The 24,060-nt window shown below is 37.4% G+C and overlaps 5 protein-coding genes across 8 annotated transcripts in view; 1 reads left to right on the top strand and 4 right to left on the bottom strand.

Moving 5' to 3' along the window:
• Positions 1–24,060, top strand: part of LOC149690257 (nose resistant to fluoxetine protein 6-like) — a 204,074-nt gene that overhangs the window by 91,170 nt on the left and 88,844 nt on the right. The gene's annotated exons all lie outside the window — the stretch shown is intronic.
• LOC149690268 (nose resistant to fluoxetine protein 6-like) lies at positions 6,982–9,259 on the bottom strand. The gene is made up of 6 exons (XM_089870497.1): positions 8,697–9,259; positions 8,415–8,617; positions 8,206–8,326; positions 7,947–8,133; positions 7,719–7,861; positions 6,982–7,215 (listed from the first exon to the last, which is right to left on the bottom strand). Exons 1-6 carry the CDS (start codon positions 8,844–8,846, stop codon positions 6,982–6,984), a joined length of 1,038 nt encoding a protein of 345 aa, XP_089726623.1. The 5' UTR covers positions 8,847–9,259.
• On the bottom strand, positions 9,291–20,104 carry LOC149690265 (nose resistant to fluoxetine protein 6-like). The gene is made up of 6 exons (XM_089869776.1): positions 19,767–20,104; positions 10,342–10,577; positions 10,140–10,254; positions 9,919–10,009; positions 9,753–9,850; positions 9,291–9,675 (listed from the first exon to the last, which is right to left on the bottom strand). The coding sequence occupies exons 1-6, from the start codon at positions 20,077–20,079 to the stop codon at positions 9,452–9,454; spliced, it is 1,077 nt and encodes a 358-aa protein (XP_089725902.1). The 5' UTR covers positions 20,080–20,104; the 3' UTR covers positions 9,291–9,451.
• Positions 11,768–13,868, bottom strand: LOC149690267 (G2/mitotic-specific cyclin-B2-like). Its single transcript, XM_089869775.1, has 2 exons — positions 13,364–13,868; positions 11,768–12,589 (listed from the first exon to the last, which is right to left on the bottom strand). The coding sequence occupies exons 1-2, from the start codon at positions 13,826–13,828 to the stop codon at positions 11,933–11,935; spliced, it is 1,122 nt and encodes a 373-aa protein (XP_089725901.1). The 5' UTR covers positions 13,829–13,868; the 3' UTR covers positions 11,768–11,932.
• On the bottom strand, positions 14,692–16,990 carry LOC149690266 (uncharacterized). The gene is made up of 2 exons (XM_089869772.1): positions 16,090–16,990; positions 14,692–15,886 (listed from the first exon to the last, which is right to left on the bottom strand). The coding sequence occupies exons 1-2, from the start codon at positions 16,894–16,896 to the stop codon at positions 15,164–15,166; spliced, it is 1,530 nt and encodes a 509-aa protein (XP_089725898.1). The 5' UTR covers positions 16,897–16,990; the 3' UTR covers positions 14,692–15,163.

Here is a 24,060-nt window from a genome sequence, read left to right as displayed (position 1 = left end):
ACAATGGGACGCCCATGAGAAAGTCTAAATGTCCAAAACCAGTTTATTAGTTCATGGACCACTGTTTTAATTAAAACTCCGTGACTCACTGGTCCCAAGGACTACTTAAAAATTCCAACTTAAATTCATAGGATAAGGGGAACTGCATGACCCATGGGAATAGTTTAATTATTCAAGACATTGGTACAATGATCCTCCGAGTGGAGCCAAAGAGAAGTTCTACAAGTCCAAAACCAGTTTATCAATTCATGGAGCACTTTTTAATTAAAACTCAGTGTCTCACTGGTCCCAAGGACTGACAACTTAAATACATAGGGTAAGGGGAACTGGTCCATGGAACTAGTTTAATTTTTCAAGACATTGCTACAATGATAATCCGAATGGAGTCCATGAGTAAATGACATATATAAATGAAAATAAAATAATTTCGGTACTCAACTCTTAAAGGCCCATAACTTTCCATCCTTGACGCCCAATATCATCTTCAAAATTGAGCCGGTACACTGCGAAGTGATATTCAACTGCGATGACATTCGCACCATTAAAGGCAAAACGGTTCTTGTGACAGTTTCTATACCTCCTAAAGCTTTGTTCTCGATATTTCTCCATTTTTGGTACACCAAATCTAAATCACTATCGGTCCTGATATGGATTCTATCCTGGTAAGCTCCAAACGCTACTAAAAACACCGCGGCCAGTACCAAGACGCTTCCCTGAAGCCGTTTACTCGCGACCATGTTCTATAGCCCTAACCCCTTCGTCCCGTACAAGTACTACACCCGTCAGACACGGAACTCTAGAAGGGAATGGCTCTCCTGGGCTACGAAAGGTTGATTTTTTGTGTGAAATCCACGTAAAATAAAAGTTTTTTTTTCTCTTTAACTCATTCAATGTCAAGTTGTACGCGATAGGCGCAAATGTATCTTACCCATAAATGATCTTTATCACAAAATTAGTTTAATAAAATGCCGTGATTTTTTTTAATCATTATTATGTTGAGGTTTTGGTCTGTAATGGAATCACGTAGGATTTAATTGGTGTGTTATTGCAAAATGGTGGTAAGTCCTAATAAGTCTTAATTTTTTTTAGAGAAGGGGATCAGAGAGAAGATGACTTTATTTAGTATTCATGTAAGATTAAGTGACGATATATTTTGGGGGGAATTACCGATTTTAATTACGGATTTAGAAACGATATCCAGGATTTAATGTCGCGTTGCAACATTACGCTAACATGATTATATATCTGTAAATTATGCAGGTGACACCGGGAATCATTATTTATTATATGTAGTTCGTTAGTAGGAAACTTCGCGAGGTGGGCGGTGCTTTAAACCATAGGGATATGTATGATTCAATCTCTTCTCACTTTTATAAGTATTATCCTGATGCTATAAGAATTAGCATCACATTACATGCTTTCTGATCATATATTAGTTATTTCACGAACACTAATGATGGTAATCGGTAAAATGGCATTCATTATCGTCTATGGATCACAACTTAAATTTCTATAATTTACCGACCAAACGATAATTTAATTCTACCCAGTGTTTGAAACTTTGAATCCGTAAATGGATGCAATAGGACATTGAAAAATACTCGATCAGAGGAAAGAAAGAGATTTTAAGGGTTATTTCCGCTTAACACCGCTTCTCTTGAATTATTTCCTGATGATTTTGCATTGAATAGACGGTACTCTGTCGTACAAAACCATTTGCTTTCTCGAGTGAAACTCGATATTGGGGCCTAGAGGTCCTTTACATTTGCCCCATGAAATCGCAGTTTGAAAGACATCAGAATTATGAGGGGTGTCGGATACTACTTAGGCCCGGCCCATAAAAACCCACATAGTATTTTACATGGGATATATGGAGCTACTATAATTCTTAGTAGCTGTATGCATTCCTGTGAAAATCAGTACAGCGGAACCATACAATTAATTCAAGAAAATTAATTATTGGACTTACAATATTTGGTAAAAACTGTAAACGAATACATATAAAAATAAAAGTAGCTTAGTCTTAGCCCCAACATTACAGGGTATATTTTCGAAGGTAAAACCTATACCCTTTAAATTCTTATCGTAATTTTAAGTATTATGTTTAATTAAACTTCCATTCTTTGTTCTTACTAAAATAAAGAATATAATCAATTTAATGTGCAGTTATCTATATCTATATAAATCAAAGTCCTGACTGACTGACTGACTGACTGACTGACAGACTGACAGATAATCAACGCCCAGCCCAAACCGCTTGCCCTAGAAGGCTGAAAATTTGCAGGAACGTTACTCATAAGTAGTAGGCGCGTACTAAGAAAGATTTTTCCAATCCGCCGCCATCTTAAAAAATGGCGCCCAGAAATGTAAAAAATCTTCTCTATGCAATTAAGTACGCGCGTTTCAACCGATTTCACAAATATTTAGTACACTGGTTTGCTTTAACCTTAAGACGGGGTGAATGGTCTTTCGGGTTCGATTTTTCGCCATCTTTTAAAATGGCGCCCAGAAATGTAAAAAATATTCTCTATGCAATAAAGTCCGCGCGTTCCAACCGATTTCACAAATATTTAGTACAATGGTTTCCTTTAACCTATAGACGGGCTGGATGGTATTTTGGGTTCGATTTGTTGCCATCTTTTTAAATGGCGGCCAAAAACTTAAAAACCCTTAATGTCCGCCTGAAAAGTAATAAAAAATATCCCGACGGGCTGACGGACTGTGCCGAGTGCCTTCGCTTCTAGGGTGCCACAAAAATATTAGTCATCAGTAAAATCTACACATTCTTTATATCATTTTAGATGGAAGTTCTTATTACACGCGAGCGACGCCGCGGGTAACGGCTAGTAATTTATAAAAAAAAATCAAGGATAAAGTTACCGGAACTAGTGGTACATACAAGTGATACCGTGATCATATAACGCTGAAAAAAATTAAGATTTCAGTTCACGTCGTGGTAAATCGTGCTTCACATTTTTAACAGATAATGTTTCAAGGATGAAAATTAATAATTGAACCAGTCTAACAAGGGTGATACTGATGATAAGAGTCAGACGATTTTATGGAGTGATTCGGGAATGACGTTTGTCTTCAACAATGTCATATATAGGTGAGGGTTTCATGACAGATCTTTAATGTTGGTAATTAAACCAAGTTATAAGAGATTCGGGGAAACCGTAAATGTGACGTAAGTTATTTCAAGGATGGGTTGAGAATATACCAGGGACGGTGGTATAGAGAGATTCATCTGCGCAAGCGCAAAACGCCATTACGCTGCTGTGCAAGCATCTCGTGGGTTAGCTTAGGTATATGTCCTACACAGTTTCCTCTGTGGCGATTTATGTTCTCAGCTTGAAGGAGGGAGGTATGGAGTCGAATGTGAATGCGCACGTCCCAATCCTTCGATAGGCGATTGTTAAGTGCTACCGCGTAGCGCCATTGTATTTGTATGGGAATTAGCTTCGTTTTTTAAGACACAGGGGTCATCCTCGACGTTTTCCTACTGGTTGACCCTACCAAAACGCTGAGCATATTGGGAGTGCTTCGTGCATGCTTTAGATGGGGGTACAGGAAGCAACGTTATAGGTATGGAGATTCGGCTCCATCTTACTTCTTCTCTCCCTGTTCTCAATGCGGCTCTAATCTGGTAATTTCTACCCTTTTAGACAGTTAAGTGATAAGCTTATTTCTGGAATCAAATAATCATTTGATTGGAAAGTCATGAATTTCCATAAAATTGTAAAATACTGACGTTACAGATCGTCAGTGCAGGAAACTTCTTTACACTTTTGTGTCAACATGTTTTTTCAAAGCTCTAAGTGAGTGTTGATAAAATCACGAAACAGAAGTGGTTTTTGGTCTCTGATAAATATGTTATTTGAAGCAAAACATCATGCTCTGTAACTCGGAGACCTTGAATGATTGCATCGATACGATCTGTCGCCAAATTCAAGTTGTTTTTCTGCACGTTAATTATCGTGTTTTTATCAAACACAACGAAATAAAAATATTTCAGGCCACATTCGGATATTACCGGAATTCCCTACCACTTTATAGTTAATTTGCATAGGGAATTCTATATCTAATCACTTGATATTTGAAAAAATTCCCCACTTTTAATTTTTAAAAATATGTGATAATAATTTTAATTTACGAATCCCAACATGAATTCATAATAAGGGTCCCAAATTACAGGCCGAATGTGAAAACCCTATTTACTATGCTGTAGACCGTTCTAGCGTTGCTACCCGGCGTTGCCCGAATGTTTCAAAGGACTGGAAACCGACAATTGTTTCCTGCCTATGTAGACACTAAACGCCAATTCGTAAAACACTTCTCCAATCATAACTTTAGGGTGGCCCTTAGGGCAAAATGTCATATAACAGTTTCGACTCAAAATCGCAAATAGAGCCCACTGTAATAAAACCCTTTTTTGAATACTCCATATATTTGTCCATCTGTTTTTAGCCCCATCGTTTGATGGACGTCTAAACGATGGGCTATTAGTTTTACTTGCCCTGTTGTTGTAAACGTTGATGTATTTCGTTTCGTTTCGATGTTACGATTTGTGGTAAGATGATATTTTTCGTTCATTGGGGCTTTTTTTTTAAAATGATAGGGATTAAGGGTTACTTAGAGATTAGCACGGTTAAAGGGGTATGTTATCGATTGGGCGTGTTATCAAAACAGCATTGTCCAAACGGCTTTTTCATAAACGCGTTTGCCATTATAGCCATTTCTCGTTTTAGCGCATTTTGATTACAGCGTTTATATATCTTGAGCGTACGAAAGTACGCCTTTTCCAAAATATTGTGGTTTATCAGCGCTGTATTGAGAAACGCGGAAACAGCAATCGCGGTTTTGCTTCCACGCGGTTTTGCAAACCGCTGTTTTAGGAACCGCTTTATTCCAAAACGCTCTTTTGAAAACCGCTCAACTACCCGTGAACCGGTTAAAGGTAGGGCGTCGTGGGGCTACTCACTAAATTATTGGCGATTTTAGAAGGGATTGGGATTAAGGGTTGCTTGGGGATTACGGGTAATCATCTTAGTGTCGTTAAAGGTAGGGCGTCGTGGGGCTACTCACAAAATCATTGACGATTTCAAAGGGATGGGATTAAGAGTTACATAGGGATTACGGGTAATAATCTTAGTACTGTTACAGTTAAAAGCAGCGCGTCGAGGGGCTATTCACTAATGATAATTTTCGTTCATTGCTGATTTTCATTGATGCTCCAAAAATAGATAAGTATTCATTATGGATTTTCATTGGTGATTTTAAAAGGTGTTGGGATTAGGGGTTACGAGTAATCATCTCAACAAATTAAATGTTCTCGATGAAGCCTTACAAAAGATTGGGCTCTAATCTTGCCGGGCCATCTTGTTAGGTCCTTGATTCACCCCGAAACGCTGTATGAGTTACATGGCTAAGGGCAAGATTTGTACGTGGAGGTATTTTTTTTCTTCTTAATTTATCGGTTCCCCTTAGCCCAGTTTTTTTTTCATTTAATGATTTATTGATAACGAAGTTCTCCGTCTGTTTCACCGTGGTTTTGGTTTTATACGTTTTAGCTTTGGAAAAAGTGAAAGGACACGAACTGCAACGCGCGTGATTAAAATCTTTTAGAAAAATATTTTGGGCAATCGAGTCACGTATGCCCATCTATATGTCCTTCACGCCCAAATATTCACTGTTTCATTGCTATTTTCCGGATTTGAAAGTCAAAAGATTTCAAGGATAGCATCCCCCTTTTTATATAAATAATTAGTTTAAGGATTAAAAATAATGTTTTATTTTTAAAATTTAAAAAGAAACGGTCTTATCGTGTAATTTTAGAATGCATAAAATGTTCATTAATTTGCAACCTAGAGTCAAGGTTTTTGAGAATATGATAGCTTGATAATTTTAGCATACATTTATAATTGCGGTTACTGCTTATAAGCCTTACTAAGAACTTTTTGGGAATACAAAGAATTAAGGAAATTGGTCAAGTCATCGTTAAGAAACAGCGGTAGAGGCAACCCTAAAATCAGCTGCTTGTGGGTTGTTTTCTTTCAGTTTAAGCATAAGTTCATAAGATATGTTCCATACGTTTGTCACTGGTTGCAAACTGGAGCTTGTTATGAAGTGAATGAGGTAGGTCATAGATTCGAGGTAAAGCGACGCCTGGTGAGGCGCTGTTAAAGACTTAGTACAGGCAAGAAGCGGAAAAGGTATAAATTCGCCATATTTCTAGCTTTATCTTCAGTTCAACCGTAGGTCCGGAGTTAATCCCCGCCTCTAAATTACAACCAGCGTCTCATTGGTTCTTGAAAACTCACGTCAGCGCGACGCGAATGACGAAAATTACGTATTTTCCGACTGAGGAGAGGCGAAATAGCCCGGGCTCCTTTTACGTCCCCCCTTGTATTTTGAAAAGGGGACTGAGACTATGGCGCGCGAATACTTAGACATCTTATTCTTATACCTTCTCCTTAGTAAACTAGATATCGCTTCTTGGTACAAACTAAATAAGAAGAACTGCAAAACCGAGTGTATTCAATTCTCGCTTGTCATTCTCCCTCGAACTAGCTCGAGCTGTAAGTCTCTAGCATTACGAAGTATAGGAAGTGTCATACTTATGGAATATATCTTATAAACATATGGTTTAAGTTAACATTAAGTCTCTTGATGCTTGCAGAGACCAGTCCAATATTATGGTGTTGGCATAATTGAATGATTGAACAAACACAATTTTTAATCAGTGTAATATTTTTTATTACTAACAACAACAACATAAATTATAAAATCAATCACATATAGCTTCTATTTCATCATTGTATGTACACAATATTTACAAGTATATTTATATATATTCACCCTTTTCTCCATGTTTTCACTTATATATTAAATTAATTTGTATTTTAAAGGAATTTTTTATCATGACTATTATTGTTTTGTTTTTTAATTTATTAATCTAATTACTAATAACTAAAATAAAAATTAAGGCTTGGTTGAAATGGTAATCTGTGGGACCGCTACGGCGGCTAAGGTTGTAATAGCCGGAAGAACAATGATGTGATGGGAGCTCTCTTCCGTTTTGGTCTCTTTCGCCTTGCCCATAAACAATTTTTCCATTAACATCTTCTCTAATTCGCCTAATGGTGCTTCAAAGAGGATTTTCATGAAATAGGCGCCGACGAAAGACAGTCCCAAAGTTCCCACACTAATCCATACCTAAATAGACGTGGCAAAGAAAAAAAATATAATCAGTTTTTTGAATAATAATGTCAGTATAACACAAGGGGATACTATAAGAAGGATGACGTTCTGTATCCTCTTAATACTTCAGTTATGTAACATGATTCTTCCCAGGTTCACCCTTTTACTATTTTTGTTTGCTCTCCTGCTAATCTAACTTCAGATGCGCATAGCACCTTGGGGTGAATTCTATAACTGTTTGGTACTAAATCCTCAGCAATCAACCCACAAACATTGATTGTCTTGACGTGGGACAAAAATCGACAAGCGCATGCGCCTTGGCAAATAGTTAAGCGCTAATAGAGTAACGATGAGGGAACTATTTATCGCGAACGTGATTCGGTTTAGTAACCTTGCTCCTAATTTTCTGATGGTGTTAGGAAGAATCATGTTACAATTATCACGCTTTGTGGTACATTTCTCTGATAATAATAATAGCGACGTGGTTAGGGGCTGTTCATAGTTTACAAGGAACTCACATTAATATGGTCAGCAACATCAATTACTCCTTTCAACGATCCGTGAAAATAAACGATAAACAAAATGTGAATTAAGTAAACCAAATAGGTCAGACGGTTCAACGGAACAAACGCTTTCCAAGATAGAATGTCGTTGATAAAACCTGCAATTAAAAATCACCCGAGACATCGAAACGTTTATTTCTCGTCATTTAACTTCAGTTGTAGTATCGCGTCATGAAAACTTACCGCCATTTCTGGTGGCGCACATGAAGGTCATGATGGCTAAACCAAGAGCCCACAATGTCCTGTAGGACGCGGCGAAAAAGAATGATTCAACGCCACTTGGGAGACCACCATCCGTAAAAGCGTGGGCGGAAAACAAAGAGGTGAATAAGAGTCCGAGAGCCACTGGCCATCCGACAGCTACGGCCCACTGTAAATATTGAACGAGTTGGTTGAAGATTAGCAAGGATAAAATGTAAGGTTGGATAATGTCAAGACTTACGGTCGGAATGGTGGGCTTGGAGGAGCGGGCGAAGTAAATACCTAAGCCCATACCAATGATGTAAACGCATATGTGATTGTGAGGTAAAGTGTGACCATAAAAGAATTGATCAAAAACGACACTGAAATGACAAGTGGGATTTTGGTGATTTAGATAAGAACATCGAGAAAGATTGAAGGTGGAACCATTAAGCAAATAGTTGCGCTTACTCCTTATCAGGGGCCGTCAGTAGAAATATGGGTAGAACTTTTGTGCAGTAGATGATAATTCCGGAAGCCATAACCGAAGCCACCGCTAAACCAACCATTAAAGTGTAAGAGGCTGCCTCGTGTCTGAAGAGCACCGCCAGGATAATCATCGCCATAAAGAAGAGCTGCACGTCAGCGGAAATATACCAGATGCTAACCATGGGCTGTTCGGTACAAAAACATAATTATCCAATGGAACTCAACTTCAATTAACACGATATATGAACAGAATTAATGACTTACCATTTCGTGGAATGGCAAGAAATTGGCGACACAAGCCAGAACGGACCACCAATTCTTTCTAGTTGGCCTGAGCAAGGCTCCGGTTTCTTCCTTCCATACTGGTCCAGAGTTCATGAGTGGGAGTACAACGATTAAACCTAAGGTCATCATTGCGGATGGTAGAAGTCTAAAGAAACGTTCGAAAGACGAAAGAAGTATAAAGGTTAAAACCGATTTATGAAAAAGTCAACCCTTATGGTTCACCATAATCTTACGAATCCCTTTTTTGTATTATTTTTACACACAGTAAGCTCTATTCGGGAACCATGGTCACTTATTCCCAATTTTTTAAATGATTAGTCCTGCAATTATCTTTCGAAACAATTGCGTTATAGAAGGGTTATTAGCCTCATTAATTGTTTAGTTTAATTAACGTTGGAGATGTAAAGATAGAGGGCAGAGAGATTTAAAATGAACAGTAAGATCTGGTATCATTACCTCCATAATCTTCTGAAAACAATGATGGGAACATTGAAGAATCTTTTTCCTTTTTTGTCCACCAATGTGACGATTTGATTGGCTACCAAAAGGCCCCTGTAATATGACGTCATTTTAATGTCGTTTGAACACTATATCCTAACCTTTAAGCCGTACACTTACGTGATAAAGAAGAAGGTATCCACTGATAACGAAGCTGAAGTAATCAATTGAAAAGAGAACGTTTTTGCGTAATTTTCAATCGCATTAGCTTCTCCTGTTTCAGAATAGGTCATAGGTTAAACTACCATGAAAACATTAGTTAGCATTGTTATGAAGAACTTACGGTATAAATGGGGACTCAATAAAGAATAAACGTGAATAACGACCACCCAACCAATGGACAGAAACTTCATGCCGTTCAAAGCGGACAACATGTTGGTCTCTGGACCACTGTTGGTGCTGAAAATTTTCTTAGTGTTAAGTCTCATGGAAAAGGCTCGAACTAGTTTCCATGGTATTTCTGCATTCGTAAATAAATAAATAGAATAATTAACGTTAGAACCAACTGTGTCCTGCTTTTACTGGTTGGTTACTTACGATTTTTGTCGTAGTTGAATTGTTTCTTGAATTTTCTACCGAATGTTTCCAAAGTGGTGGCTATTGTTACCAATCCGATAAGCAACGCTATTATGATTCTATTGTAAAAGATAAACGTTTCTTAATGACAGTTAAACATTTGTTTTGAAATTTAAGTGTAACTTACGTCACTGCCAGTTGGTCTTTATCCAAGAAGGTCTGTTTTTCTTCAGTTTCGCATGAATGTAACTCTCCAATCCATCCTAATTTTTCTGCGACTGTAAAATAAAGATTGCAAGGCAATTCATAAGTACCTACAACTCACTAAGGTTTCTGTTAATAGTTGCGCAAATTATCTAAGCCTCTATTCAAACTTGGTACGGTTAAATTAAGTGGTGTAAGCCTTACTTGATATTGATACTTGTCTGATATCCTCATCGGTGCAAACAGATGGAACGCAAAGTCCCACTTGGTAGGCGAAACTGTAGAAAGCTGGTGCCTTTCTTTTGATTTCATTCATAACCTTAAATGGTAACATAAATGAATTAATGCGAGTACTTGCAGAAATTCTGTAGGCCCAGTAGAGCGTTGTTAAAAAAACTTGACTTACTTCGGTTTTAAGTGTTAGGTTATGAAGACCTTCCAGTTCTTGTCCATAGGTGAAAACACTGGGTTTTGTTGGCAAAGATGGTCTGAATCGAGCCAAACAATATTTTCCCTTGAAGTATTCCTTTGAAGGATCCCATGGGTTTATCGCCGTGGTGTTAAGGCATTGAGAGTACGAACCAAAGAAAGATGAGGTGCCCAACAGTTGTCCGCCCATAGGTTTTCCCGTAGCATCTAACACTGTAATTAGAAAGATCCAATCATCTGGTTAGTCAACATTGCAATGAACTTTCACAATAAGTGGTTTTGTTAATTATTACATAACAACAATCTTATATACAGGATTTTTTTGATAAGTCTGCCATAATTTAAGGGGGATGTTCTTTGGGCAATTTTGAGTCGAAAATGTTCTGTGACATTTTGCCCTTAGGGTCACTGTTTTCGAGTTATTATTCGAGTGTTATAGGGATGACCTCTTAATTAAATTAGAAATCATTGTCTTCCAGTTTCTTAATAAAATTTAAGAGGTCATCCGTAAAGTAACTTGAAAACGGTGGCCCGGGCGGCAAAATGGCTATAGAACATTTTCTACTCAAAGAACACCCCCTTAATTTAAGCCAGGCTTATCAGAAATACACTGTATATGTTAGGGTTACGTTTTATGTCACTTTAACCATTTACTAAGGCAGAGTTTTATAATTCACAAAGAGTTTAATTTAATTGAAAATTCAATTAATTTTTTTTTGCGTTTTATTTATAGACATAATCTCTTCTGACATAATTTATTGAACGCTTTTTTATCTTGTATTTAATTTATGCTAATTATAAGAACCGGTTATTTTTAAATATAGCCGATATGCTTTCGACGTATCTTATTACTAGGAACCTTTAATTAATATTCAGATCATGTCTCTAGGTTATTTTAAATAAAATCTTAACTGCTTAATTACTATCAAAAGGTTGAAATATTTTGATAAATATGTTATTCTTGAAAGCAAACCAAGGTAAATTAAATTAAATTAATAAAACTTTTTCTGATTAGAATCTTCAAAGTCCTCTATTTTGTAGTCACGAAGTATGATGAATATCTACGATGTGGGTATTAGTTTGTCATGAAATGGGAGTGGTTGTGGTTTTTGCGTCGGTAGGAAAGGGTTTTATGATTTATGTTTTTTTAATTAAGTCCAAATTTTTAATCCTTCAAATTCTTGAATTAAACTACTGATTTTATCAAAAACCCACATAAGATGTCGAGAACCTTCAAATATTTAATTTTCCTAATTAGGCCTCCCCTTTTTATCTCCAGTCCCCCACCACCGTATGCATCTAACAACCATGTGCAAAATAATGAGCTCATGGAAACCTAACATATCCTCTAATCTTAAGCTGGTTCTTAACAAGTTTAAAGAAATTAAATTATACACATCAAAAACTGTCAAATCAGAAGATTCTTTATTAATACAAAACAGTTCAAAAAATTAAGTCTTATCCATACAGATAATTGTCAATTACGGTATATTAAATAACATAAATCCTACAACATATAATAAAAACCAGTCATTTCCTAATACTAATACTAATACTAATATAATATATTAAATTTTGGCTAAACCTTCTATCAAAGCCTTAGAGGATGCGGGTAACACACTGGCATTATGAAATTTTTCTCCGCTGTATTTCTCCTTAGCCGCTGTAAACTTAAACTTCTTTGTATTTGACTTCAACAAATGATCACACATGACCTGAACGACTGGTAACAAATCTTGGACGTAGTATTCCGAAGCCAAAATTAAACTTTTACTCCAAACTACACCGGATCTACTAATTCTTAGGGCTAAGTAAATAGCTGAAGAAGCGTACAGAGATGGCCGACAAGAAGCCAGTTCATGGTTGCAAGTACAAAGTTCCATGATGAACCTTCCAATGTCCCGTTCTTTTGACGTGGCACCAGAAACTTTACAAAACAGGCGAAAAAACGGTACAGGGATGGGTAAACTCAATTTGAAATTCAGGGCCTGTAGAACTTGCATCTCCATCTTTACGATTTCTTCTAGCTTGAAATGTTCGGTGGCGACTCCGAAGGGTTTGCGTTTTGGCTTGTACGTTTCTTCAAACTTCGTGGCAATAAATAGAGCAGTGACACCCAAGATTTTGAAGTCTTCTACGTTTAAATCGTGTATTTGGATGTAACGATCCAAAATAGCGATGGAAAGGTAATAGGTCTCCAAATGAAGTTGACAAAAAGAATGAACCTGAAAGTTAGTTGTGAACTTACAATACGCGCATTTTGTAAAACCCTTCAAGGGTTGATTGGTTAAGTGTTTGGTTGGGGTTCTTATTGAAGCCAAATGCAGGTAGATGAGATGTCGCGGTCTAAACTGAACCTCTCCGGAAATTATAATATGCCCGACTTAATCTCCATAAAATTTAAAGTGTACCAAGAAAAACTAACGGACCAACATCACCTCCTATGACGTTCCCATGACATCAAATTGATTTAGCTAACCCCTAATCGAATGGAAGGTGCAGTATCGTAGGGTTAAAGCAAATGTCGGCTCCTGTGCCATCCCTAACATTCTGCCCCAGATGGAAATTTTACCATGCCAAGGGCTGGACCCAATCAGAACTCGTTTATGAGGTCGGATCTAAAACTAGCCTTTGCTAAACATAAAGGGCCAGGCAACTACACCCCTCGATTATGGGAACATCTAGTGGCATATTTTTAAACTAACCACAACCGAGACTTGCTTTAAGACATAACATTGATTGGTATTTGGGTCCAAAGCTGTTAGGTATAGGGTTTCAAAGTTACCAGTTCATCTAAGTACTTCCGTTCAAAGTCATACCTATCGTCTTTGTTGTTCAAAAACCAATAAATGTTCCAACTTAAGGAAACCAGGTGGTCTTGCAATAGACTATTATACTCCGACCTATGAAAAGGGACTCTACCACCACCCTTATTTACCCGGGTCATTCCTCATCATATTACACGATGGCCCTCGATTAATTACTAATCTGAAACTCACCCTAATTAACCAATCAGCGACTATATTTCTCATGGTAATGACATCAGCGTGTTTTTTCTTCAAGAAATCTCTCGGAATATCATATTTCGATTCCTCGTCCTTTAAAAAGTTGTAAATGTCCGAAGTGTACATGCTGTACTTGACGCCATCGGTGTGGGTTTCGATTTCAAATCTGGTAGTATCCTCGATGCTATGTTCTAGTTGGGTACTTGACAGCGACAGTGTCAGGGCCGCGGCTTTCTTAGCTTGATTGATTAATGTCCGTTTCAAAAGATTAGTGTTCTTCTTGGGCTTGACACATTTCTTGGATTTGGGAGCGGGTTGTTGATCACCGGAGCTCACACTTTTGAAGAAGAAATTTTTGATTTTACGCGAATTTCGTTTGGGAACTGTCCTGGGTTCGGATGTTGAGTCTTTGTCATTAACAGGTGTAACTTTAGTTTTTGTCACTTTGGAAACATCCATCTCGACGTAGATTCTCGGGAGAGTTTGCTTTCTTAAAACCAACATTGAATTTAACGCGAGTCAATTAATCGAGATTAAAATGCGAAAGAAATGTGAAGTATGTTTAAATACATAATTTATTGCGCGTTTTTTATCGATTTAGAAAACCACGTGATATCTTAATTTTTAAGTCTTGAAACGGTATCGTTATATTTTGGGAAATTATTGACCAATTACGTAATTTCTATCAAAATACGTTAGATTAAGACCTTTTTTTTACTGATTTGCAATCAGTCTACTTTTTTTGTCTAAAACAGCACTAGATTAAACTCAATAACTTAAAAATATATTATCTTGGAAAATCAATATTTACTCTTAAATAAAAAAATGAAATAGATAAACAACTCTAAAGCAATATTACTCAAACTTAAGTAAATAAATAAATATAAGTATTCCATTTAATCCCAAGTTAGAAACCCATACTAACCCTTCAAATATCTCGATAAATGCAAGAGCAAATATTCAAAATGGAGAATACACAGTATAAATAATCGGTCACCCGTGCAATGTAGGGGTTAAATCAGATTGTATGAATACAACGATGCTATAACCTGAGCCTATTCACTTATATTCCCTGTGCTACGGTCGTGAAATGTAATCTTACTCAAGGGGGGGTCGAATTTATACCGTGTTTCTCTTTGGACGTTTGAACGAAGTCAGTTTTGATGAAGTATATTTTATATCTATTTACTTTTGGACGTACCAATAGTTCTTGTATTTTGGTGGGAAAGGTTTTAGTGTTTCAAAAACATTTTAATGACTTGCCGCCAAAAGGCTGACAGATAATTATGTAATTGATGTTGCGTGAAATTAACTTTTATACGTTGTACTTGTAATTGGCAATGGCCTTTATTTAATAATATTTCTTGAAAATATAGAATAATACAAGTATTTAGTAAATCTTTCGAAAAATGATTGAGCTTAAAGCGTATATGGATGCAAGACGCGTTAATAAATGATAATAGTGTATGTGTTTCATAAGTTTTGTGACGAATTCTTTTACCAAATGAGTTTCGAACATGCAAACTTAAGGCTCTTAAGTTGAACTAAATTCAAAGCAGTGATGAAACGACATGCTATGTACAGATATGTTGCATTTTTTTCAGGTTTAAAGCAATCAAACCCTTTCCCACCTAACCTACTTCCGGCACGTCTCTACTAAGCGTAAGCAATGATGATACGTATTGCGCTGTGTTGTTTGGAACACCTACATGCTTCTTGCCAGATTGATGTTATGTGCTGGCTCCACATTCCCTAGGACTTCACCAGTTCCCTGGCTCTTCATTCACGACCCCATTAATCCTCTTGAACCATTTCCGGTATCAACAGTATTGGACAATCTCTTTTGAATAGACCATTCTTTAGAATCAAATCAAAGATTTTACTCAAGCTTGGTTTGGGCAGTATTTCGGTATTCGTTGAACTTCCGCATTTTATGTAGTATAAAAGTCCTCCGCAGTTGGTCAAACATTTTTTCATAATCAAACAAATCTCTCGAACTAAAGCGTACAATTCTTCTTCCTTGTATTGACATCCCTCCAACTCGTCCCAATTGAACCGTCGGTCCGGGTGATCTCTCGCGACACGAAAAGCCAAGTACAGGGCGGCGCTGGACATAAGCTGCTTGGAGACTCGTTTAACGTCCGCTTTTTTGCAGCAGTGTTTTATGAATTCTATTCCAACGGCAATTTCGATTATCGTAGCCTTGGTCAATTTGCACAGTTTTTCGTAAAAGGTCGGGTCGAAGGGTTCCTCAATGCGGCAGTTGATTATTTTCAATGACTTAAGGTATGGCATTCGTTGCATAGACGTTAACATTCCATAGCTATTTTTTAATCCTTGTAACTGCCATTCTTCAAGACGACGCGATGTTTTCTTCACGACACTTTGAAGTGACCGGCAGGCGATCTTGCAGGCTTCCTTTATCGAGCAGAGGTCTTGTCTAATGGCCATTTCACTATCAGTCGTGCTAAGCGCAAGCAGAAGGAGATCCAAAGGCAATTTGTGTAGCTTTACTTGCTGTTGGAATCGTATTGTTAGTAAAGCAACAAAATTTAGGAAGCTTGGTTTAGAAACATAATTTAGAAAGCTTGGTTTAGAAACACAATTTAGGAAGCTTGGTTTAGAAACACAATTTAGGAAGCTTGATTTAGAAATATAATTTGGAAAGCTTGGTTTGAAAACATAATTCAGCAACATTTGTAATTATCAAATTAACCTACCAAAGCCAGGTAGTCCACAGCAACGTTTCTCCAATGTATTTTGGCAGGATCTTTAACTTGCCTTCTGTTATTCCCCGCCCATCTTTTGAGGTAATCTCTAATCATAAAACATTCTTGTCGCTTTCCCCGGTAATATTCTCCATCTTGATCTTTTACAACCATCATAGGCTGGGATTGTCTATCTTCCTTCTTTTGCAACCTCGTTAGATGAAGTTGTTGATCACGTCCAGCTTCGATGGCCTCTTTCACGAGGACACATTTCCTCAAAGGCTGTGGCGAATCGCGTCGTTTCTTATGAAATCTCCTGAAATGTTCCCTTCTCTTTTCGATAAGTTCGGTTCTGTTAATTTCCTTCTGAGATTGCTTTGGTTGGTGGTGAATCAAAGCCGGATTGGGATCTTGTTGAGTTCTCTCCGTGACCATCTGAGACTGATTGGGGTTGTAGAAAATCAGTGCCGGACTACGACCGTGGGTCAATTCAAATTCGCGGTTGTCCCGAGATGTTGATTCTCGGGAACGCTCGGACGCTCTGTTTTTAAACTCATCCAAAAAATCTTTGTTGTTTTCGTGAAATATATCTTCGTCATCGTTACTTATGTTACAGTCGGCGTGATTTATAATCTGCCAGTCCCCGTCGTTACTCGGTTCGGGATCGTTTGTGTTTTGGCAGTTGTTGTTATTATTGACATCATCGCGATCTTGAGTCGAATCTCCCAAGTGTGTCACGTTCGCTTTCAAATCTTTCATTTCAAGTACTTCAGTATAGTAAAACCTGGGTTCTTCTTTCCTTGTCCAGTGAGAAACCATTATTTTCACGCAGTCTTCGATAGTGAATTCATTAATTTCCTTATCACTGCCTAGTTCTTCTTCGTTCTCGATTCGGAAATAGTTTGCCACATAAACGAATCGTTGTCGTCTTGAGCTGCTACGTTACCAGATGTAGCCCACAAAGACGACGGTGTTACGGCCTCTAGCACGAAGCTTTCTTCGGGTATCTCGTGGTTGATTGAGATAGTAGTGTCATGGTCCACTAAACGACGTTCAAACTCGTCGAATCGGCCGTTCCTGGTATAAGGCGAAGGTTGATGGTATTGCGTCCAAGCCATTTGGTACTAATTGTCTTGGGTCCTTCTTTCTGTGCTGGTAAAACAGGAATACGGACGGCCGATTTCTTGGTGAATTATAAGATCTTAAGTTCACTTGGGGACTAGCAGAAGCCGACTAGATGAAGGGGAGCGTGTCGAACCCCTTTTTCTATCAATCGCTTATCAGTAATTTGTTTGGGGGCGCGCAACATTTTCATGGTAGTAAATAAATATCATTATAGTTTATTGTTTGATTTTTCATACTCGATAAAATAAAATAAATAATATAATCACGGAAAGATAATTAATTAAAATTAAAAGTGACAATATTCCGGGGCTTGTTAACAATACTTATCAGTGGTATTGTTGTGTTTTAGTTAATTGGGTTGTGTTAAAGTAAAGAGGCCATAAATCTCACGTGATAACACTTCAGCTTCGTTCAACCAATAGTGATATTTGCTTTTAAGATATAAGTAAGTCTTTTTAAGGAAGAATTGTAGCTTTTAGTTTTATTTCTGACTAGATGGTCAGTTCTCCTCAGTTGACCTCTGCTCTAAACAGTTTCGGATCATGTTTACTTGTTGGAGTACCTTACAATCGTGTGAAAGAAGACCTGTACACACACTCAAGGGTCTCAAGTTTTGTTTACTAGTATCTGGGAAAACAGAGCACTGCTTGTGTAAAAGTATCTAAATATTAGACCAATGTTCATAGAGGATATACAGTAGAGGAGTGGACAGTTGTTGTATTCAGTTTTCGTTAATTTTTTGGAGCTACTTCCGGTAGGGTTCTAATATCACTCTCCGCCTCCATAGAGGATATACTGTAAATAGGGCCACACTTTTCAACCAGTTTATGTCTTGTACAGAAAGTAATCAACCAATGGGCAAAAACCGGAAATGGATAGTAAAAATTTGGCTAAGGGTATTGGTAAAGGCTAAAGTGTCTGCTCCTCTACTGTATATTCTCTATGGTGGCCTGATCTCTCGATATACAACCACGTTTTGCTTGCCATTAAATCTATTGGTTCTTAGTGGACCAACCACCATCCATGATAACTTTCAATCACGCCTGTAAGATTTAGCCACTTGTTCGAATTGCCCCCTACCCAATAGTGAAAATCAAATAAGAAAGAACTCATACATATAACCTGAGAATGTATAAACATCCATCGAAGGTTTGGTGTGAGCTCATTCGTTTGCACTGGGTCCTTAAATGCTTTGCCAATATGGCTACAATGCTTAAGGGAAACTGAGGTCGCTCGGAACTACAGCCCTTTATTTACTGACAGTAAACTTTCACTTGGTATCAAAACCAGGGTCAGGAAACGATGGAATTATTCTAAAGTAAAGAGTTCACTTAGAATGATCTGGAACCCAGGGGGGATGAATCGTTTTCGAAAGGCGTGTAGGAGAAAGAAGACTAGGAAAAGATTTCTATCTTTTTATGTAAACTGTCCCCCGGCAATAGGAATTTTATCTAATAATGTTATTTGTCCTTTAGATTTTTAGGGCAAATAAAAAAGGGGTATTTTTTTTAAAGTTTTATGGAGTTACTAAAAATCAACTTATATTTATGTTTCGTTTTGGGATACACGTGCTCTCTCACAATTTATAAGCAGGGTGTCCATTTCGAGTATCTGAACTTAATAGACCAATACACTTAAAAACCGTATCAATTTTTACGAGAGCCAATAAATACTCTGAAGTTTCAATGATTAATTCTTATTCTTATTCTTTTTTTTACTTTATTTACAAAGAAAAAGTCTAGATAAGTGAATTTGGAAACTTCAAAGAATTTCTATTTGATGTTTCATTAAAAATAAACATTATATTATTATCTATGTGGGGTGTTTCTGACAAGTCTGGCATAAATTAAGGGGGATGTTGAGTATAATGTTCTATGACATTTTGGCATCCGGGCCACTGTTTTCAAGTTATGTTTGGAGTATTTTACGGATAACCCCTTATAATTAAGTATAATTTAAATATAAATTTAATTAAGGGGTCATCCCCAAAACACTAAAATCATAACTTTAAGACAGTGGTCCGGACGACGAAATGTCATAGAACATTTTCGACTCAAAATTGATTTCCCAAAGAACATCCCCCTTAATTTATGCCAGACCTATCATAAACCTCCTGTATTTTATCATTGAAAAATAAATTTTTTCTATGAAAATTTGGGTTCATTTCGAGCTTATAAGTAACTTTAACCCTATCGCGCTCCACTTTTTTCCGAGGGGCCGGTCACTCAGTTTAATCGCTTTACACGTCGGTTGTACCTTTGACTGTACTAAAGTGATTACGCGCAATCTTTAAAGCCCTGCCCTTTACAGTGCTAAAATAATTAACCCTTTCGCGCTCCACTTTTTTCCGAGGGGCCGGTCACTCAGTGTAAACCGCTGTACCTTTGACTGTAATAAAGTGATTACGCGCAATCTTCTAAAGCATTGCCCTTTATAGTGCTAAAATGATTACACGTAATCCTTAACCGGTGCACAGGGAGTCCAACAGTGATTAGCCCCTCGTTTTTTATCTTTGAATACCATCACCACAATCATTAAAATAAAAGTTAAATGGCAATACTCACTGTTAAAAGCCCACATTTTTCCGTCTTTTAAAGCGCTGACGGTCTTAAGCACAGCTGCTGTACATTCCGTACTAATATCAACTTCCGAGGACATGCGCACTAACATAGGCAAGGCCATCTTGACCAAGCTCTCTGTCGTTTGAACGAAGGTATTTTCCATCGCGTGCCATTTCCGGTGTAACTCATCCGCGTCGTCTTCCGTTTGGAAACGCACCGTGTCTTGGTACGCGCACCTAACCATTATCTTACGCGATGAGAAAAAGCTCATAACGAACAGAGTGGTCAAGAGTAGGCGAGACATGGATGATATCATCTTCTTGCCGGCATTTATCGTACGATTATTGGACATAGCACCCATTTTATTTCTTTGTTATAAATTTTTAAATTTTAATCAAAAGCTATAAATAAATTATGAAAATCATAAAAAAATTTAAAGACTTTTAAAGATTTTAAAGTTTTAAGTCTTGGACAAAGCTAATAAAAAATGGGGTGCTTCCGTCCTGGTCCTCTGGAAGCGAATGGCTTCAAAAATGAAATTTCATTTCCGAAATCGAGTCGGTTTGAACCTTTTTTCAATGTCAAACCGTGGTGGTGGTTGAAATAGACACCATTGCTATAGCTGGCGTATTTGGGTGACCATGAATGCAAGGGCAGCCGAAAATCTTTTTTCCCAGCTTTCGATTTCCGTGTAGGGATGGATTATTATCTCTTAAGGTAGCTCAATAAGTCGTCGCGTTTAAAGTTATTAAACCATGAAACATTTTCGTAACTTCACCAATCGGTACCTTCTCTAGATTTTAATGTTTATCCTCGAAAATTATTTAGGAGTAATTTTTGGGACTAATTTGGCTTCGAGAACAACTTAATTGATGCCCTTAAAATATTCTAGTTATTTTTCAAAATTCTACATTAACGTAAGGGGTATTTTTCTAAACCTTGAAAACAACTCTTGAATGATCATGTTTTAATTAACTATACGCTTCTACAGGTCATGTTATTATGTAAATCTGAAAAATTATGCACCCGTGATTTGAGGGAAAGATTGCCTTTTTTGGACGGGTTCAATGATTTTGAAAGTATTTTGTTTGTGGAAGTACTCATCTTACTTTTTGATAATACACATTGATTTGAAAATTCTTGGTGAAACTTGTCTGTTAATTATTAGTTACAATATTACGCTGTTATATTTGCTCTAACGTATATGTCTGCAAAGGCTAAAGTATGCTAAAGGTTAAATGCGTAAGTGTGAACGCCCTCTTCATAATCTTGTTTAATGAAACATTTGAAAAATCAGCTACTGGATATCAGTTAAAGCCCTCTTAGGATAATAATAATAATAATAATAATAATAATAGGTTTTTTATAGAGGTGACACTAGGAATACTTTTAGCGCCGCGATAATACTAATACATGCGAAAGGAACTTGTAGTATATCACTTTATTGACGTCAATATGGCCAAGTGAACTTACTAAAGCATGCATGCACCGGGACATAGAGCCAAGTTTCATCCTAACAGCGAGAAAAAGATTCCATGCACTTGTCACCTTTATTCTTTCCTGGTTTTCATGATTCAGTGGTGTGTTTTTGGCCCGACAGTTATCACTGAATAACGAATTTAATACGATGTTACTAATGTGGTCTGGCTATGATACACGTAATACATTTTAACAACCAAACTCCATCTTCATAAAGCTTCAAACGTCAAGCCGTACGTGTCACGTCACTACAACATCCTTTCCCTATGGATAGTCCCTTTTCAATTTGAATCAAAAATAAAACAGCCTCTAGTGTTTGACCACCATGTTTTCTAAAGATGGAAGATGTTTACAACAAAGACTTAAACAGAAATGACCAAATTTGGTGGACTGGTAGTAACGTTGAAGCCCTCTCTAGTGTTGTCCGCATACCCAATAAATGTTCCGTCGTCTTAACCCTAAATCAACGCACACCGCCTTTTAAAACGGACTACCTATTACGTTTCCAAGAAGCTTGTGCTGACCATGATGATTCTTGACCCACGGTCAAGCAGTGACCATTATACTTTCGATCTCTTAATTTGTCCATGCAGATACAAGCAATCTTTATGAACGACAAAGTAAACATACAAACAATTAAGGTTTCCCACAGTTCGGTTCAAATTCTATGAGAGCGGTAGCTCTCTTAGATAAGACTTCATACTGCTCTTAATGTATAAGGAGGGTTTTTTGTTTGGATGTAACTTTTTTTGTATTGTATTAACTGTTTTGAAAAAAATCCACAGAACTACAATTCTGGCCCTCAATATGTGGTTAAAATTTCAAAGAGATCCATTAATTAGTTTATTTTATAAAAAATAAAGTTGCTAAGGGTGGTTTTCATTTCCATAAAATTAATCAGCCCTTTTGACGAAAAACTGGAAATTTCCCATAGAAATAACATGGGATTTTTTTCGCAAACAGCCATTTTGTCCAGGCACTTATAGACATAACTATACATTTGTTAGACTTGAAAACGGTTTTAAATGAAAGGTACAACATTTTACTTGGCGCTAAGCAATTTTCATTAACTATAATTAAGTCTAAGTGTGTTTAATTTAAAATTTTTAAAACCATTCCAATCTGCGATATTTTAGAATGGATAAGAGTCAGTTTATGATAATAGGACGGTTAAGGCTATTTGGTCCAATTTTCGTAGTGGTTAGAAAACAAGAGAACCTAAGCTTGTGTTAGCTAACAAGTTAAGTTGGTAAAAGACCACACACATATATATTAAGTTAACAAGATTACCTACGACTGGAAATTAAGCTAGGTTACTTACGACTGGAAATTAAGCTAGATTACCGACGACTGGTAATTAAACGAGATTACCGACGACTGGTAATTAAGCTAGATTACCTACGACTGGTAATTAAGCTAGATCAGCGACGACTGGTAATTGAGCTAGATCAGCGACGACTGGTAATTAAGCTAGATTACCGACGACTGAAAGTTAAGCTTGATTACCGACGACTGGTAATTAAGCTAGATCAGCGACGACTGGTAATTAAGCTAGATTAGCGACGACTGGTAATTAAGCTAGATCAGCGACGACTGGTAATTAAGCTAGATTAGCGACGACTGGTAATTAAGCTAGATCAGCGACGACTGGTAATTAAGCTAGATCAGGGACGACTGGTAATTAAGCTAGATTACCGACGACTGGTAATTAAGCTTGATTACCGACGACTGGTAATTAAGCTTGATTACCGACGACTGGTAATTAAGCTTGATTACCGACGACTGGTAATTAAGGTAGATTACCGACGACTGGTAATTAAGGTAGATTGCCGACGACTGGTAATTAAGCTAGATTGCCGACGACGGGTAATTTAGCTAGATTGCCGACGACTGGTAATTAAGCTAGATTAAAGACGGTTGGTAATTAAGCTAGATTAAAGACGGCTGGTAATTAAGCTAGATTACCGACGACTGGTAATTAAGCTAGATTACCGACGACTGGTAATTAAGCTTGATTACCGACGACTGGTAATTAAGGTAGATTACCGACGACTGGTAATTAAGGTAGATTGCCGACGACTGGTAATTAAGGTAGATTGCCGACGACTGGTAATTAAGCTAGATGCCGACGACGGGTAATTTAGCTAGATTGCCGAAGACTGGTAATTAAGCTAGATTAAAGACGGTTGGTAATTAAGCTAGATTAAAGACGGCTGGTAATTAAGCTAGATTACCGACGACTGGTAATTAAGCTAGATTACCGACGACTGTAATTAAGCTAGATTACCGACGACTGGTAATTAAGCTAGATGCCGACGACGGGTAATTTAGCTAGATGCCGACGACGGGTAATTTAGCTAGATTGCCGAAGACTGGTAATTAAGCTAGATTAAAGACGGTTGGTAATTAAGCTAGATTAAAGACGGCTGGTAATTAAGCTAGATTACCGACGACTGGTAATTAAGCTAGATTACCGACGACTGGTAATTACGCTAGATTACCGACGGCTGGTAATTAAGCTAGAATACCGACGGCTGGAAATTAAGCTAGATTACCGACGACTGGTAATTAAGCTAGATTACCGACGACTGGTAATTAAGCTAGATTACCGACGACTGGTAATTAAGCTAGATTACCGACGACTGGTAATTAAGCTAGATTACCGACGACTGGTAATTAAGGTAGATTGCCGACGACTGGTAATTAAGGTAGATTGCCGACGACTGGTAATTAAGCTAGATGCCGACGACGGGTAATTTAGCTAGATTGCCGAAGACTGGTAATTAAGCTAGATTAAAGACGGTTGGTAATTAAGCTA

Source organism: Phalangium opilio, unplaced genomic scaffold (assembly GCF_054372755.1).
Source record: "Phalangium opilio isolate 3A_F unplaced genomic scaffold, DU_Popi_V2 ptg000031l_1, whole genome shotgun sequence".
Taxonomy (NCBI): Eukaryota; Metazoa; Arthropoda; class Arachnida; order Opiliones; family Phalangiidae; genus Phalangium; species Phalangium opilio.
This window is presented reverse-complemented; position numbering and strand designations above follow the sequence as displayed.